The following is a 14,062-nucleotide window of genomic DNA, read 5'->3' as shown; positions in this document are numbered from 1 at the left end:
CTGGTCAGACCCTCACTGTGTGTAAAAGTTGCAAATACTTGGGGCACATCATTAATGATAAGATGGAAGATGATTCTGACATGCACAGACAGAGACGTATGTTGTATGTGCAAGCAAACATGTTAGTCAGGAAATTTTACTACTGCTCTGATGAGGTAAAGGTGAATTTGTTCTACTGTACTCCTTTATATACTGCCCCCTTATGGGTGAACTATAAAAAAGAGAGCTTGCGCAAGCTTAAGGTAGCTTATAATGATGTGCTCAGGATCCTCCTGAAAAGGCCTAGGGGTGGCAGTGCTAGCCTAGCCAGTTGTTTTGTGACTCAAGTCTCACCACCTTTCAGGCTCTTCTGAGAAATCTTATGTTTAGTTTTAAAAGTAGACTTGATGGGTCTCAAAATGAGGTGATTAAGATGTTGATCAATCCCAAGTACAGCTCTGTAAGATATCAGTCTCATATGTGGAAACATTGGTACAATTGTCTTTTATAGATGTTTTTTATCCGTGTTTTTTTAGATCTTCTTTATTGATTTTTTTTATTGTATTTTTAACTGTTTGTATGTCTACCTTTGGCTTTGGCCGTAATAAAGTTTTGATGATGATGATGTATGGTCATCATGATAGAGCAATATTTCATGACTTACTCCTAATCAGTGTACTACCAGCTTGATAGCCTACATCTGTTATAACGAAGATATGAATACATTTTAGTCATTTGCCTTTTGAAGCTGTTTCCCTGAAATATAAAAAGAACATTGATGAAAGCCATTAGAGACATGACATAGTGATATATAATGTACCTGTAGTGAGAAATGTTAATGGACAATGTTTAAGAAAGAGGAAAAAAAGCATGAACTCAAAGTTACAATATCCAGATCAAAAGCTAACTTTCACAACGAAGGAAGATTGTGGCTCCTGAACTGGTAGTAACAAACCCATGATGCATTGCAAGAACAGCCTGAGCCAAGCGGTGCCAACCCAAGTGAATGTATAATTTAAAATCTTTTTACAGTAGAGAGGTTACAGTAAGTAGTTAGTTATGCGCTTAATAATTTAATCCATTTAGACATTAGGTTACACATGGTTTACGTTTATATATAAGGTTAAAATTGGTCAAGTTTAGGCATTGTCTCAGAGATGGGTTTAGCTTCAAGGTGTTTTAGGCATTAGGTTACAGATAGTTAAAGCTTATAAGGTTAAAAATAGGTAGCTCCTCTCTCAATTTGTCTTTAGAAGAAGTGTGCATGTCCTTTGAGAAACTGATCAAACAGGAACAGCTGGTAGAGCTGGGCACAAACACTCATGCCAAGCTGTTTGTTGATGGTGCATGTTTCTATGTTTGTGTTTCTGATATAAGTAGGTGTGAGTAGGTGTGCATTGTTGAGTTGTGTGTTTCGCCACAATCAAATTCTCGTTCATGACCACGAAAAGGACCCTAGGGCCCAGAGAATGGTAAATGTACACAGTCAGATAAAGTGTATTGTAAGGCTCTTGTGCCAAAATGCAATATGAAGTGTAATATGTTTCTCACTTGAAAAATAGGCTGATCTCTATATATTTTTTTAAATACAGTAACAGTCTGCCCAGTCCACTTAACAATGAGCTTAATGAAGGTTAAAGAATAGCAATAAAATAATAATGGAAAAACACACAAACATTTATTCAACTAGTATTTTTACTGTATGTTTGTCACTTTTTTATTACATTAAATAAGAATAGTATAATTTCATTCCAATATGTCTGTGAATACATTTGCAATGTTTAAATTAGATATAGGCCTACTTGTCAACATAATGTTATTTCCAACACATTCTTGAAAACTACAAAACAATTACACAACAAAAGTGTATGAAAAAGCTCATTCCTATATAAATTGTGGGCCTACTGTATGAATGCAAGATAACAAAATAGTATTAACAAATTATACATTATATTTTCTATAGACAAAATAAATAGACAAAAGTCAATCTAGATCTACCTGAGGTCACACAACTCAGTCCATAACCAAGCATATTTTCAAATGTTCATAGTACATGAAATATAATAGAATCATTTAGAATCACATGCCTGTGAATACATTTTGAATGTTTATTCACAGAAGAATAAATGATCAATATCATGAATGTTATTTCACATCAAAACCACAAAATAGCCACACAAGTATGAAAAGGCCCAGATTTAGCAATGAAATAAATTGTACTGTTTGAATGCAAGAGAACAAAAGGGATTATAAACAAATTATAAAAGGCTATATTTTCACTAGACAAAATAAACATGCATGAGTGGTTGACAAAGCTTATTCTGGAGTCATGAGAGACAAACAAAGTCAGGCCTTGAGCTCACACAACTCAGCGGCGCTTTCAACATCAGTACAAAACCCAGCATAGAGGGCCTGTGTGAATGTGGTCTGGACTCTGTGGAGGAGAGTCAGTGTGCTAGAGATTCTGTAAAAAGACAGAGTACCTGCACTGTGATCCAGGTACACTCCTACTCTGGAGGACACAGGACCTGGGATTTCTGTATCAATGCCTTTGTGTCTGAAATTATAACCCTCAGTCCTACACTGTAAAGACCAAGATTTATTATTGTGCCCAAATCCACTTTTTTTGGGGGGGCCCGTTCTGCTGATATTTTTATATGCTACTGCTATATAAACACTTTTCCCACTCCACTTTACCCCCCAGTAACAGCTTCCAGACAAACCCTCTACACTCAGAACCTGATAGCAGTCGGTGAATATCTCTGGGCGTTGTCTGTCCATCCTTGTTACTTTCCTGTTTTCTTTAGACAGAGACAGGTGTTCATGTGCTGTGTTTGGATCCAGTGTGAGTGGACATGAATATAGTAAGAACTCGTGTCTGGTTTTGGGTTCTGCTGGTGGTGTTGACCGTAAGACATTTTTTAATTTCTCTTTAAGAATGTCCTCTAGTTTGTCCCTTATCTTTGACACAGTTGCAATCACATCTTCAAAGTGGTGGACACTGCTGCTGACTGGATGTGTAGATTCACTGATCTTTGAGAGTGAAGTGTAACTCTGCAGAAACTGGATGTGATCCTCAGTGTGTGAGATCTGCTCCAGCTCAGCCTGTCTGCTCCTCAGTTCAGAAACCTCCTGCTCCAGACTCTGCCTCTGTTCTTCAACACAACTCACTTCACGTTTCTGCTGTTCTCTGATCTTCTCTCTCACCTCAGATTGTTTTTTCTCAATGGAGGAAATGAGCTCAGTAAAGATGGTGTCACTGTCCTCCACTGCTCTATCAGCACAGTGATTGATGGACTCCACCTGTTGGTGAAGCACCTTCTCATCTTTCTCTCTCTCATGGATTCTCTGCAGGATGTTTTGTTGATTTGCATCAAGCTCTTTCTGTCTCTCAGTTCTTTCTACTGCAGCTGAGATCGTATCGTGACCTTTGTGTTCTTCCATGCAGCACAGATAACAGATACACTGCTGATCAGTACGACAGAAAACCTTCTTCACTTCGTCGTGAAGAGAGCAGATGTTCTCCTCAAGCTTGGAGGTGGCTTTGACCAGCTTGTGTTTCTTAAAGGCAGGAGATTCATAGTGAGGCTGGAGGTGAGCGTCACAGAAAGACACCAGACACTGAAGACAGGTCTTCACAGCTTTCAGTTTTCTCCCAGTGCAGACATCACAGGTCACATCTCCAGGTCCAGCATAGCAGACATCACAGGCCACATCTTCAGGTCCAGCATAGCAGAGATCAGGAGGAACATCTTGATTCCTGAAGTACATTAAAGGCAGGGTGGGAAGGTTGTAAGAAACCCTGAATGATTCAGGGAGCCCAGACCTGGACCGGAGGCCTACTGTACATGTACATATACCAGGCTCTAGCATATTACCATCTACACACATTTAGGGTACCTACTTTTTTCCCTATTTGTGTCTAAAATGTTGGTTATACTGCATGTACTGTAGCATTCACCACATTCAAAGAACATCATGCCCATCACCCAGAGGGACAGGTGCATTGTAATTGGCTGCTTTGTTGTTAACTATAGACCATAATATGGAATATGATGATGAGTGGTATAATTGTAGGATACTAGAAGCTTGGCTGAGCGTCTAGTTAGGGACCGGACTACTCGGGAACGATGTAAATAGGGAATGAATGTCCCGCCCTTTAATGCAAACCCCATTATACCTGTTGTCATAAGACCCGTTTTGACCATCTGTTTGCCTGTGTCCATGCCCATATAGCCTACCTATGGAGATATCTGTCTGTCTGTGTCCATTTTATGCCCATATATCGAGATCTCTGTATCGGAAAACCCTGATGTCAGACATCAGCTCCGCATACGGAGATTCTGAACCTTTCGCACCGGTTCGGGTCGGGTCGAGATCGGTTCCGGAAAACATTTGTAAGTTTAACTTACAAATGTGTTATACCTACTGTAAACGTATGGTAAGGACACACAATAATATGATGAAGCTTGCGCGCGTGATAAAGTTGTTGTACCCATAACTGGTTTTGTGTAACCAAAGGTTTCTAGCGGCACCTGCAGCCACACATGCAAGCACGCATGCAATGCGAGCAAGCATCAACATATTGTGTGTCCTTAAAGCTATAGAGTAGTTACTGCTTAATGAATGGACCAATACATTGATTCATGATTGACAGATTCATGATTGAACGCCTATGTTATCGTAATATTCAGGATATTGTTGAAATTCCATAACGTTATTGTAATACTGAGGATATTGTCTTGTCCTCATAGTTGATGTACTATCCTAGTGTCAGTGGTACAGGATTGGACAGGATATAATTTTACAATATTCATACACCAGACCGATACCGCTGCCCTGTAAGCCAAAGAACAGCAAATACCTGAGAAGTTGGATATATATGGACATTTTAAATGTTATGACAAAAACAGTTATTATATTGCATTTTATGTGATATTAGTTACTCATTAGTTAGTCATTATCACGACACTTCCCTACTAAGTCACAGAGCAACCTACCTGAAAGAAGTGTGTTTTTTTTCTAGTATACAGCTTTTGTTTTGTATGATTGTTCACAACAATTGTACAAAACCTTTAGGAAACTGATAAAACATACTGTACTGTATGCAAGCTTTCAGTTTGGGTCTATGTTTGCTTATAGGGCCGGGCGTTGTGTACAAGACACTAGACACCCAGAGATGGACATGAGATGAACATAACTCAGAACGATGTGTCAGCTGTTTAGAGTTCATAACCCAGAGGGACGGGTGTGATAGGTCAGTTTCATTTGTTTGTAGTTAATATCATATCGTTTTATCGATAAATATATTGTGCCTTGCCACCTACACCCGGAAGGCCCACCATGAACCTTGCTGTATCAACTGTGAGGAGGAGAGTCATGGCGTCAGAGATGCTAGGTATTTTGGAATGTATGAGGTTCATCTGACTTACAGGTCACTGTAACTCTGGTTACCATGACTATGGGATCATGTTTGGGTTATAAGGCCTACATTAGCTACAGAGATAGCTTGGGTCTGCGCTTGTGAAAATAACAAGAATCGACCCTACGTGTTTCTGTTTTGTCACATTCTTTATGCCCATATATGGAGATTCCTATTTTATCAATATTAATGACATTATTAAGGATATTATGTTATCAATTAAGGACATATCTGGGAATGCCCATATTTGGTAATGCCCATATATGGGCATGTTTTCACATAACATTGTTGACTATCATGCAGGGGTCTCCATATATGAGTAACTAGTCCCATATACATCACTGGCCAGATGGCCAAGAATTGGCCCTTTGGGCGAGGTCGCATGTCACCCTGAGGTGTCTTACTAGTGTGGGCCTCATTCGCCAATAAGTTCTTAACTTTCTTCTTAACCTGTTCTTACATTTCTTCCTAAGTGAATTCCTAAGTGAAGTTGAGTCCGATTCATGAAACGTTCTTAGGAAGGCAAAATTGTTCTTAACTATGTTCTTTTCATGATGAATGCCAATCCTCGTAACTTGAAGGGGTGTGCCAGCTAATACTAATTATCATAGGTAGACGCCCCACATATCCTAATTTGCATCCCTATTACCATAGGGAGCCACCCACAAATCCCCATATAAGGCACGACTTCATGACACTCTCTGCAGTCACACCTGTGTTTGATTGCTGTACACAGAAATCACAAGAAATCACTCACATAAAGTTGAGAGAATGAAGTCAAGAATCCCTAAAGTGTAAAGATGGTGGAACACTAGACTCCAAACATTAAAAAGATATATATATCAATACTTCTGTGGAGGTACTTCTGAAGTGAACAGCTAATTATTTGTATTTAATGGATGAATGTATTTTATTATTTCACTATAGACATCAAGGTACATTTGCTGAAATTAGAATGTTATCCATATTTCATGTTTGGAAATCGCATTATTAGTAGATATAAAACATTGTATTACTGAAAGCTGGTGGGTGGGTATAGAGAGGCTTTAAGTTAGCAGCTGCTTGGTATGTAATGGGGTGAAGTAGGGTAGGGGTGTGGCTGGGATATGGTGCAAGGGGGGCTTTCAGGTAGGAAGGGGACAGGAAAATGGGCGTGTGGCAGCTGTTGGGATATGGGGGTGAGGGTGTAGGGAGTTGGGTTATGGGGGGCGGGGGGGTGAAGGGGTGAAGGGTTTTGGGGGGGGGGGGGGCATTTTGGGTTGGGATGCAATTTCAGACCTGTTGAAAACTAGTCTAAAGCAGTGGTTCTAAACATTTTCATGTCAAGGACCACCACATTCTGCAGACCCCCACCTGAAAATATTTTCTGCCTGGGAAGATTTTTCAAGATTTATCATAGTGTTTAAAAAATATCCGATCTACAAGCTCAAAATGGGCTGTAATGGTAATGCCTTGTGAGCTTGTAGATCGGCTATTTTCAAACAAAGTTTAAAACTGGGTTAAAATGGTAAAACTCTTCCTCGTTTTACAGTGGACCCCCTGGAACTTCCTAAAGGGCCCCTGGGGGTCCCCAAACCACACTTTGAGAACCACTGCTCTAAAGATATGATACAAATATTTTGGTGATTTAAATCATATTATTATACAACTGTAGAATTGAAGAAACTTAAAGAATAAATTATTTTTGCACAACATGTCACACTTAAGAACTAAAAGGCTGCCCTAAGAGTGCTCTACAGTATGCGTAGATTTCTTCTTAACATAAGAACAAATCACAGCTAAGAAAACATTGGTGTATGCCAAATCTTCTTAAAAAACTTCTTAAAAGGGTCTAAGAAGAAATTTCTTCGTAAGAACGTTCGTAAGTAGGTTGGTGAATCGGGCCCAATTGGAAGGATGACCCAACTGCTGTGAGTACTGTCTCATATGAGTACTGTCTCATATGGGAATAAGAAACGAGTTGTCCTTTTTAATTTTATTTTTTTGTTTTCTTTTAATCTACTGTTTTTTGGAGTTATAATCCGGAGGGACCTTAAATAACTGCAAGACCATAATGATAGAGCAGTATAATTTTAGGATATGTTTATGCTACCTCAATGTGGGTGGACTTGTTTATTACATAATGTAGTGTAGATTAGTGTAGTGTAGATAAGTGTAGATTAACAGTGTCCAACAATGACAACAATACTGAACTATAGGTTAAAGTACAGTACAGTCATAAATAATACAAAATACTACAAATGCAATACGCAAACATTTATTCAACTAATACTATTCATCCTGTTGGTTACATTAAACTGAATAATTTAAAATCAGTCAGTTATATGAACTTAATTGTAGTGTTTATTCCAATCTGTCTTGAGATATAGAATTTATTCTGATTAAACATAACAAATTATTGAATGTCATTTCACATGGAATATGAAACCCACAAAATAATGATAACTACAGACTTCATAACTACAGTAGATTAAAAGAAAACAAAAAATAAAATTCATTAAAAATCTAAAGAGAAAACCCAAATTCACCAATAATATAAATTATATAAACTAGCCCTTACCCGTTCAAAGATATGAGCTCCGAAATGATGTGCAGTGTGTGGGTTATGGGATGTGCACTGTGCACAAAGTATGAGGGATGAAAAGTAACTTTAACTGGTGCTTGCATGATAATATGTAGGAGCATCAATGTAAGAAATACCTGTTTCGTTTAATGGCTACAGAGATACTGTGTACCGATCTGCATGATTTTTGGACAACATCTGTAACATTATATAATTATATGTTTGATAAAATAGAAGAACAAAATAGTAAAATACACGATTAAAAAAATTGTGAATATACTCCAGTCGACAAATAAAATAAAGATGTGGTTCAAGGGACAACAACACTTAGAATTAACACTATTGTTTTCTGAAGTCAAAGAAATATATATATATATATTTTTTTTGTTCAACAGTTTGTTTTTTGGAGGCTGAAAATGTTGATCTTGAAGAAACGAAAAATTAAGAAAGCCATGAGTTTCCAACACAAAGTCTGATCTACTTGAGCTCACACATCTCAACAGTGGCTCCATCAGAAAGCCAAAACCCAGCATAGAGAGGCTGGGTGAACGTGGTCTGGACTCTGTGGAGGAGAGTCATGGCGTCAGAGATGCAGATGCTGTAAAAGGACAGAGAACCTGCGCTGTGATCCAGGTACACTCCTATCCTGGACGACACACGACCTGGGATATGAGTTTCAATATTTCTGTGTCTGAAAATATAACCCCCTGTCCAACACTGTAAACACCAAGATTTTTCATTGTACCCAAATCCACTTTTATTACTTATCCCTGTCCTGCTGATGTCTTTATATGAGACTGCTATATAAACACTGGGTCCACCCCACTCTACCTCGCAGTAACTACGTCCAGATAGAGCCTCCCTACTCAGAACTTGCCAGCATTCGGTGAATCTCTCTGGGTGACGAGGACAAGATCGTTGTTGTATCATGTTCGTAACCTTTCTGTTTCCTTTAGACAGAGACAGGCGTTCATGCGCTGTGTTTGGATCCAGTGTCATTGTTGGACATAAATAATGTAAGAACTCAGCACTGCTCTTGGGTTCTGGTGGTATTGACATTAAACCATGCACTCTATTCACTGTCTCTGAGACATTTGTCAGCTTCTCTTTAAGAATGTGATCTAGTTTGTCCCTTATCTTTGACACCGCCATAGTTATATCTTCAAAGTATCCCAGAGAACGGACATTTCTACTGACTGGGTGTGTAGATTCACTGATCTTTGAGAGTGAGGTGTAACTGTGCAGAAACTGGATGTGATCCTCTGTGTGTGAGATCTGCTCCAGTTCAGCATGTCTGCTCCTCAGTTCAGAAACCTCCTGCTCCACACTCTGCCTCTGTTCTTCAACATGACCCACTTCACATTTCTGCTGGTCTCTGATCTGCACTCTGACCTCAGATCGTTTTCTCTCAATGGAGGAGATGAGCTCAGTAAAGATGGTGTCACTGTCCTCCGCTGCTCTATCAGCACAGTGATTGATGGACTTAACCATCTGGTGAAGAACCTTCACGTCTTTCTCTCTCTTGTGGATTCTCTGCTGGATGTTCTGCTGACTCGTATCAAGCTCTTTCTGTCTCTCAGTTCTTTCTACTGCAGCTGAGATCGTATCGTGACCTTTGTGTTCTTCCATGCAACACAGATAACAGATACACTGCTGATCAGTGCGGCAGAAAACCTTCTTCACCTCGTCGTGAAGAGAGCAAATGTTCTCCTCAAGCTTGGAGGTGGCTTTGACCAGCTTGTGTTTCTTAAAGGCAGGAGATTCATAGTGAGGCTGGAGGTGAGTGTCACAGTAAGACACCAGACACTGAAGACAGGTTTTCACAGCTTTCAGTCTCCTCCCAGTGCAGACATCACAGGCCACATCTCCAGGTCCAGCATAGCAGACATCACAGGCCACATCTTCAGGTCCAGCATAGCAGAGATCAGGAGGAACAGCTTGAAGTCCTGTCTTCTTCATGCTCTCCACCACCTCAGCCAGGATGTTGTTTTTCTTCAGAACAGGTCTTGGGTTAAAGGTTTCCCTGCACTGTGGACAGCTGTAGAGTCCCTTCTGGTCATCCTGATCCCAGAAGCCTTTAATACAGCCCATACAGTAGCTGTGTCCACAGGGAACACTCACTGGATCCTTCAGTAGATCCAGACAGATAGAACAGCACAACTGTTCCTTGTCCAGTTGAACGCCTTGCTGTGCCATTTTGTCTGTCTGTCTGACTAACTGACTGACTGACTGAGTTTTAACCTGTATGCATGGTTTCGTTTACTCGGAAATCACATGACATGGGTGGCTCAGAATTTGCCCACACACTGTACACACCTCCCTGAGTATGCCTTTGTGTGTGTGTGTGTGTGTGTGTGTGTGTGTGTGTGTGTGTGTGTGTGTGTGTGTGTGTGTGTGTGTGTGTGTGTGTGTGTGTGTGTGTGTGGGTGTGGGTTATAGGAGGAGTGTATTTAAAGTGGGAGTGTCTGTTCACTATATTTATTGAGTCTATTCACTATATTCATTGGTAGGAAATATACTGTATTCACCTTGTTGGAGTGGTGTTGAATGGATCAAATACACTTCACTTAAAACCCCAATCAATGTCAAATGTGTAGTTGTTGTTTTAATTGCTATTATTTTAACTGTGATAACAATATTGAAATATCAGATTAACTAACATCCTTAGTTCATCATAAACACTCTTTTACTTACTGTACACTCTACAGCAGTGGTTCTCAACCTTATGCTGTGAGACCCACCCAAAATAATTATTTGAACTGGGGACCACCCCGCGAGCACTTCGAAATCGTAGGATTTGAGGCATTATATTTTGTTTGACTTAGTTCCACAGATACATATTGTAAAAATAGCAAGATCTACAATCTCACAAAATGTTTTATTATTATACTAATTGACAATTTGGCCAATGCATAGTTATACATAGAATAGTTTGTTGATTTCCTTTGATGCAGTATTGGTCTTAATCTTTTTTAAAAAGGTCTTAAAAGTCACTCAACTGGGAACCCCACAAACAAACTAATGGGGGTCTCGACCTATAGGTTGAGAACCACTGACTGATCTACCGTGTCCCAGTGGGAAAGTCCTGTTCTGGCGAAGCCCGAACTGGCGAAGTGGGGATTTGTCTCCTACCGTAGCGATCTGGCGAATCGATTGTCCACGACACTGCAAGCGGCGCGAAGGCCAGCGGACCTTGGTCCTGCTCTTCGCCCCCGAGCGCCGCAGGCGCGAGTGGCCGCGAAGAGCGGGCCAGGGCCGCGCGGCCGGCGGAGCGCCGCGCGAGTTACGAAGCCGTGGTGAATGCAATCGTTATATTTATGCCCAGGCCGTAAGGCCTGGGCAAGCGCACGATAAACGCCCTGTCCAGAAGACGTTCGCCAGATCGCTACGGTATCGGACATTTCCCCACTTCGCCAGTTCGGGCTTCGCCTAAAAGGTACGTGCCCGTCCCAGTCCACTTTACACACACATCAATAAAGAATGTATAAACAGCTGGTTAAAGTGCACTCATTCCACTGAATTTCCACCATTGATCTGATATGAACATTTTTACAGAGCAGCCGCAAGAGCATCACATAATAATATGTGAATAATGTCCTAAAGTGAGTCTTTCTATCCACTGTCCAGCCTTTTCTAAAACACACAGAGGTGTCGGTTTCGTTTCTGGGTAAATGAAACCACATGGTACAATCAGACAAAGCTGAAAGGAGGAACAGTCTTGGGGACTTTCCATTGTGGTTCTAATCTACTCAGTTATGAAAAGGTTGGACCAGTGCACCCATACCTGTAACTGGCCACCTGCTGGCCACCCGCACGCAAGCATGCATGCAACCACGTGCGCAAGCATCATCATATTATTGTGTGTCCTTACAATAAGGTTACAGATACAATACAGGTTACATTTGTAAGTTAAACAAAAATATCCAAAACATAAACACCACACATCAAACATTTGATTTTAATTGCTAAAATATCATTTTAATGTTTGCATTTTAAACAGCGATAATCATTCCTTACATAAATAAAGATCATCTGTACATTGTAAGGTTTGGTGGTCGTGTTAACAGTTACATACATGTTCCGGATGGGATCGCTCACTACAGTATGTTTACATGCAAAACATACTGCAAAGTACAGGAAGATGAATTCAGGCTATAGAGCTATAGCTATAGAGTAGTAACTGCTTAATTAATGGACCAATACATTGATTCATGATTTGACCGATTCGTGATTATGGTTATTGTAATATTCAGGATATCGTTGAAAATCCATAATGCTATTGTAATTCTGAGGATAATACTATCCTAGTGTCAGTGGTACAGGATTGGGCAGGATATAATTTAATAATATTCATACACCAGACCGATATCGCTGCCCTGCAAGCCAAAGAACAGCAAATACCTGAGAAGGGGAAGATAATGTGGAAAACAGGGACGTAGCGCTCTGGCTTTACTATAATATAGTTATGATATTGCACAGTATGTGACTGACTACACTTCTCTACCAAGCCACAGAGAAGAAACTACCTGAGAGAAGTGTGTTTAAAGTGTGTCCTCCTTCACTGGCAAAGGTGTTGTTGGTACAGAAGTAGATAGACTGTATATCACTTAATAACCTTTATGGATGTACTGTACTGTTTGCTGATATGCGTTCATAAAACCCTTGTCATGGCCTGTGGACTTAAAACACACACAAAGCGGTTCCTTCTCTTTACCTCTTGGAGGGCAGAGCACAACGTTATGTAATGCATGGTTCCTTATGAGTTACGGTTACATGTTTAACATGGTGAAATGTATGGGCATCATGATACACGGGAGATGTCATGACTTACTCCTAATCAGTGTGCTACCAATGTAATGCTTGATAGCCTACATCTGTTATAACGAAGATATGAATACATCTTAGTCTATTGGCCTTTAGAAGCTGTTTCCCTGAAATATAAAAAGAACATTGATGAAAGCCATTAGAGACATGACATAGTGATATATACTGTACCTGTAGTGAGAAATGTTAATGGACAATGTTTAGAACAAGAAAGTGAAAAAACAAAGCATGAACTCAAAGTTACAATATCCAGATCAATCGCTAACTTTCACAACAAAGGAAGATTGTGGCTCCTGAACTGGTAGTAACAAACCCATGATGCATTGCAAGAACAGCCTGAGCCATTAAGCGGTGCCAAACTAAGTGAATGTATAATTTAAAATCTTTTTACAGTAGAGAGGTTACAGTAAGTAAGCTAGCTATGCGCTTAATACTTTAATCCATTTAGACCTTAGGTTACACATGGTTTACATTTATGTATAAGGTTAAAATTGGTAAAGTTTAGGCATTGTCTCAGAGATGGTTAAGTTTAGCTTCAAGGTGTTTCAGGCATTAGGTTACAGATAGTTAAAGCTTATGTATAACGTTAAAAATAGGTAGCTCCTCTCGGGACCAGTGAGTCCTGCGGAGGTTGTAGCGGTCAGCCAAGCGTACCATGAGGCCTCCACTCCCCTCCCTGTAGGACTTGTATTCCAGAAGGTGGATCATGAAGGAATTGCTTTGGCCTGCCTGCGGTCAGGCCAAAGCATGGCACCGAAGGTTTTCTTTCCCCCCCTCAAACTATCAGAGCTCTGAACAAGGGACTCAGCCGTCTTTAACCTGCAATTACTTGCTCGCCGACAGAGCACGTTATTTTTGCCAATATCTTTTATAAATCTCTTTTCTATATCTCAAATTTACATTAACCTAATTTACATTTATCAGAATTGCTATAATTCCCCATAAAAATGTCAAATATGTATATACTTCTGCTGCATAAATGGATATTCTGTATATCTTTGGTTGTTAATTTATTCATACATACATGTACCGGTATATGTATATTTCTCTGCAGCATAATAGATAGATCCTATACCGGTAACACACTGAATGTGCAATTGCAAATTCTAAATTATAATGATAGCCTATATTGATGCTATATTTGGACTCTTGTCAGGTTGCGTAACTATTATACACTTTATAACTTATTATAACGTACAGTAGCACCTTACAGTGCTTGTATTATATGACTTTTGAAATTTACCTTGTATTATACTGTATATGTTGCCATGTTG

The 14,062-nt window shown here is 39.8% G+C and overlaps 1 protein-coding gene across 1 annotated transcript; it reads right to left on the bottom strand.

The window, feature by feature from the left end:
- Positions 1 to 2,325: 2,325 nt before the first annotated feature.
- On the bottom strand, positions 2,326 to 10,160 carry LOC308285169 (uncharacterized protein; the record flags this gene model as incomplete). Its single annotated transcript, XM_080725887.1, has 3 exons — positions 2,326 to 3,739; positions 8,446 to 8,626; positions 9,179 to 10,160. The coding sequence occupies 3 exons, from the start codon at positions 10,158 to 10,160 to the stop codon at positions 2,326 to 2,328; spliced, it is 2,577 nt and encodes an 858-aa protein (XP_080582013.1).
- Positions 10,161 to 14,062: the final 3,902 nt, after the last annotated feature.

This window comes from Nannobrachium achirus (genome assembly GCF_963921795.1).
Source record: "Nannobrachium achirus genome assembly, chromosome: 5".
In the NCBI taxonomy this organism is placed as follows: Eukaryota; Metazoa; Chordata; class Actinopteri; order Myctophiformes; family Myctophidae; genus Nannobrachium; species Nannobrachium achirus.
The sequence above is the reverse complement of the archived record's forward strand: the minus strand, read 5'-3'. Positions and strand labels throughout refer to the sequence as shown.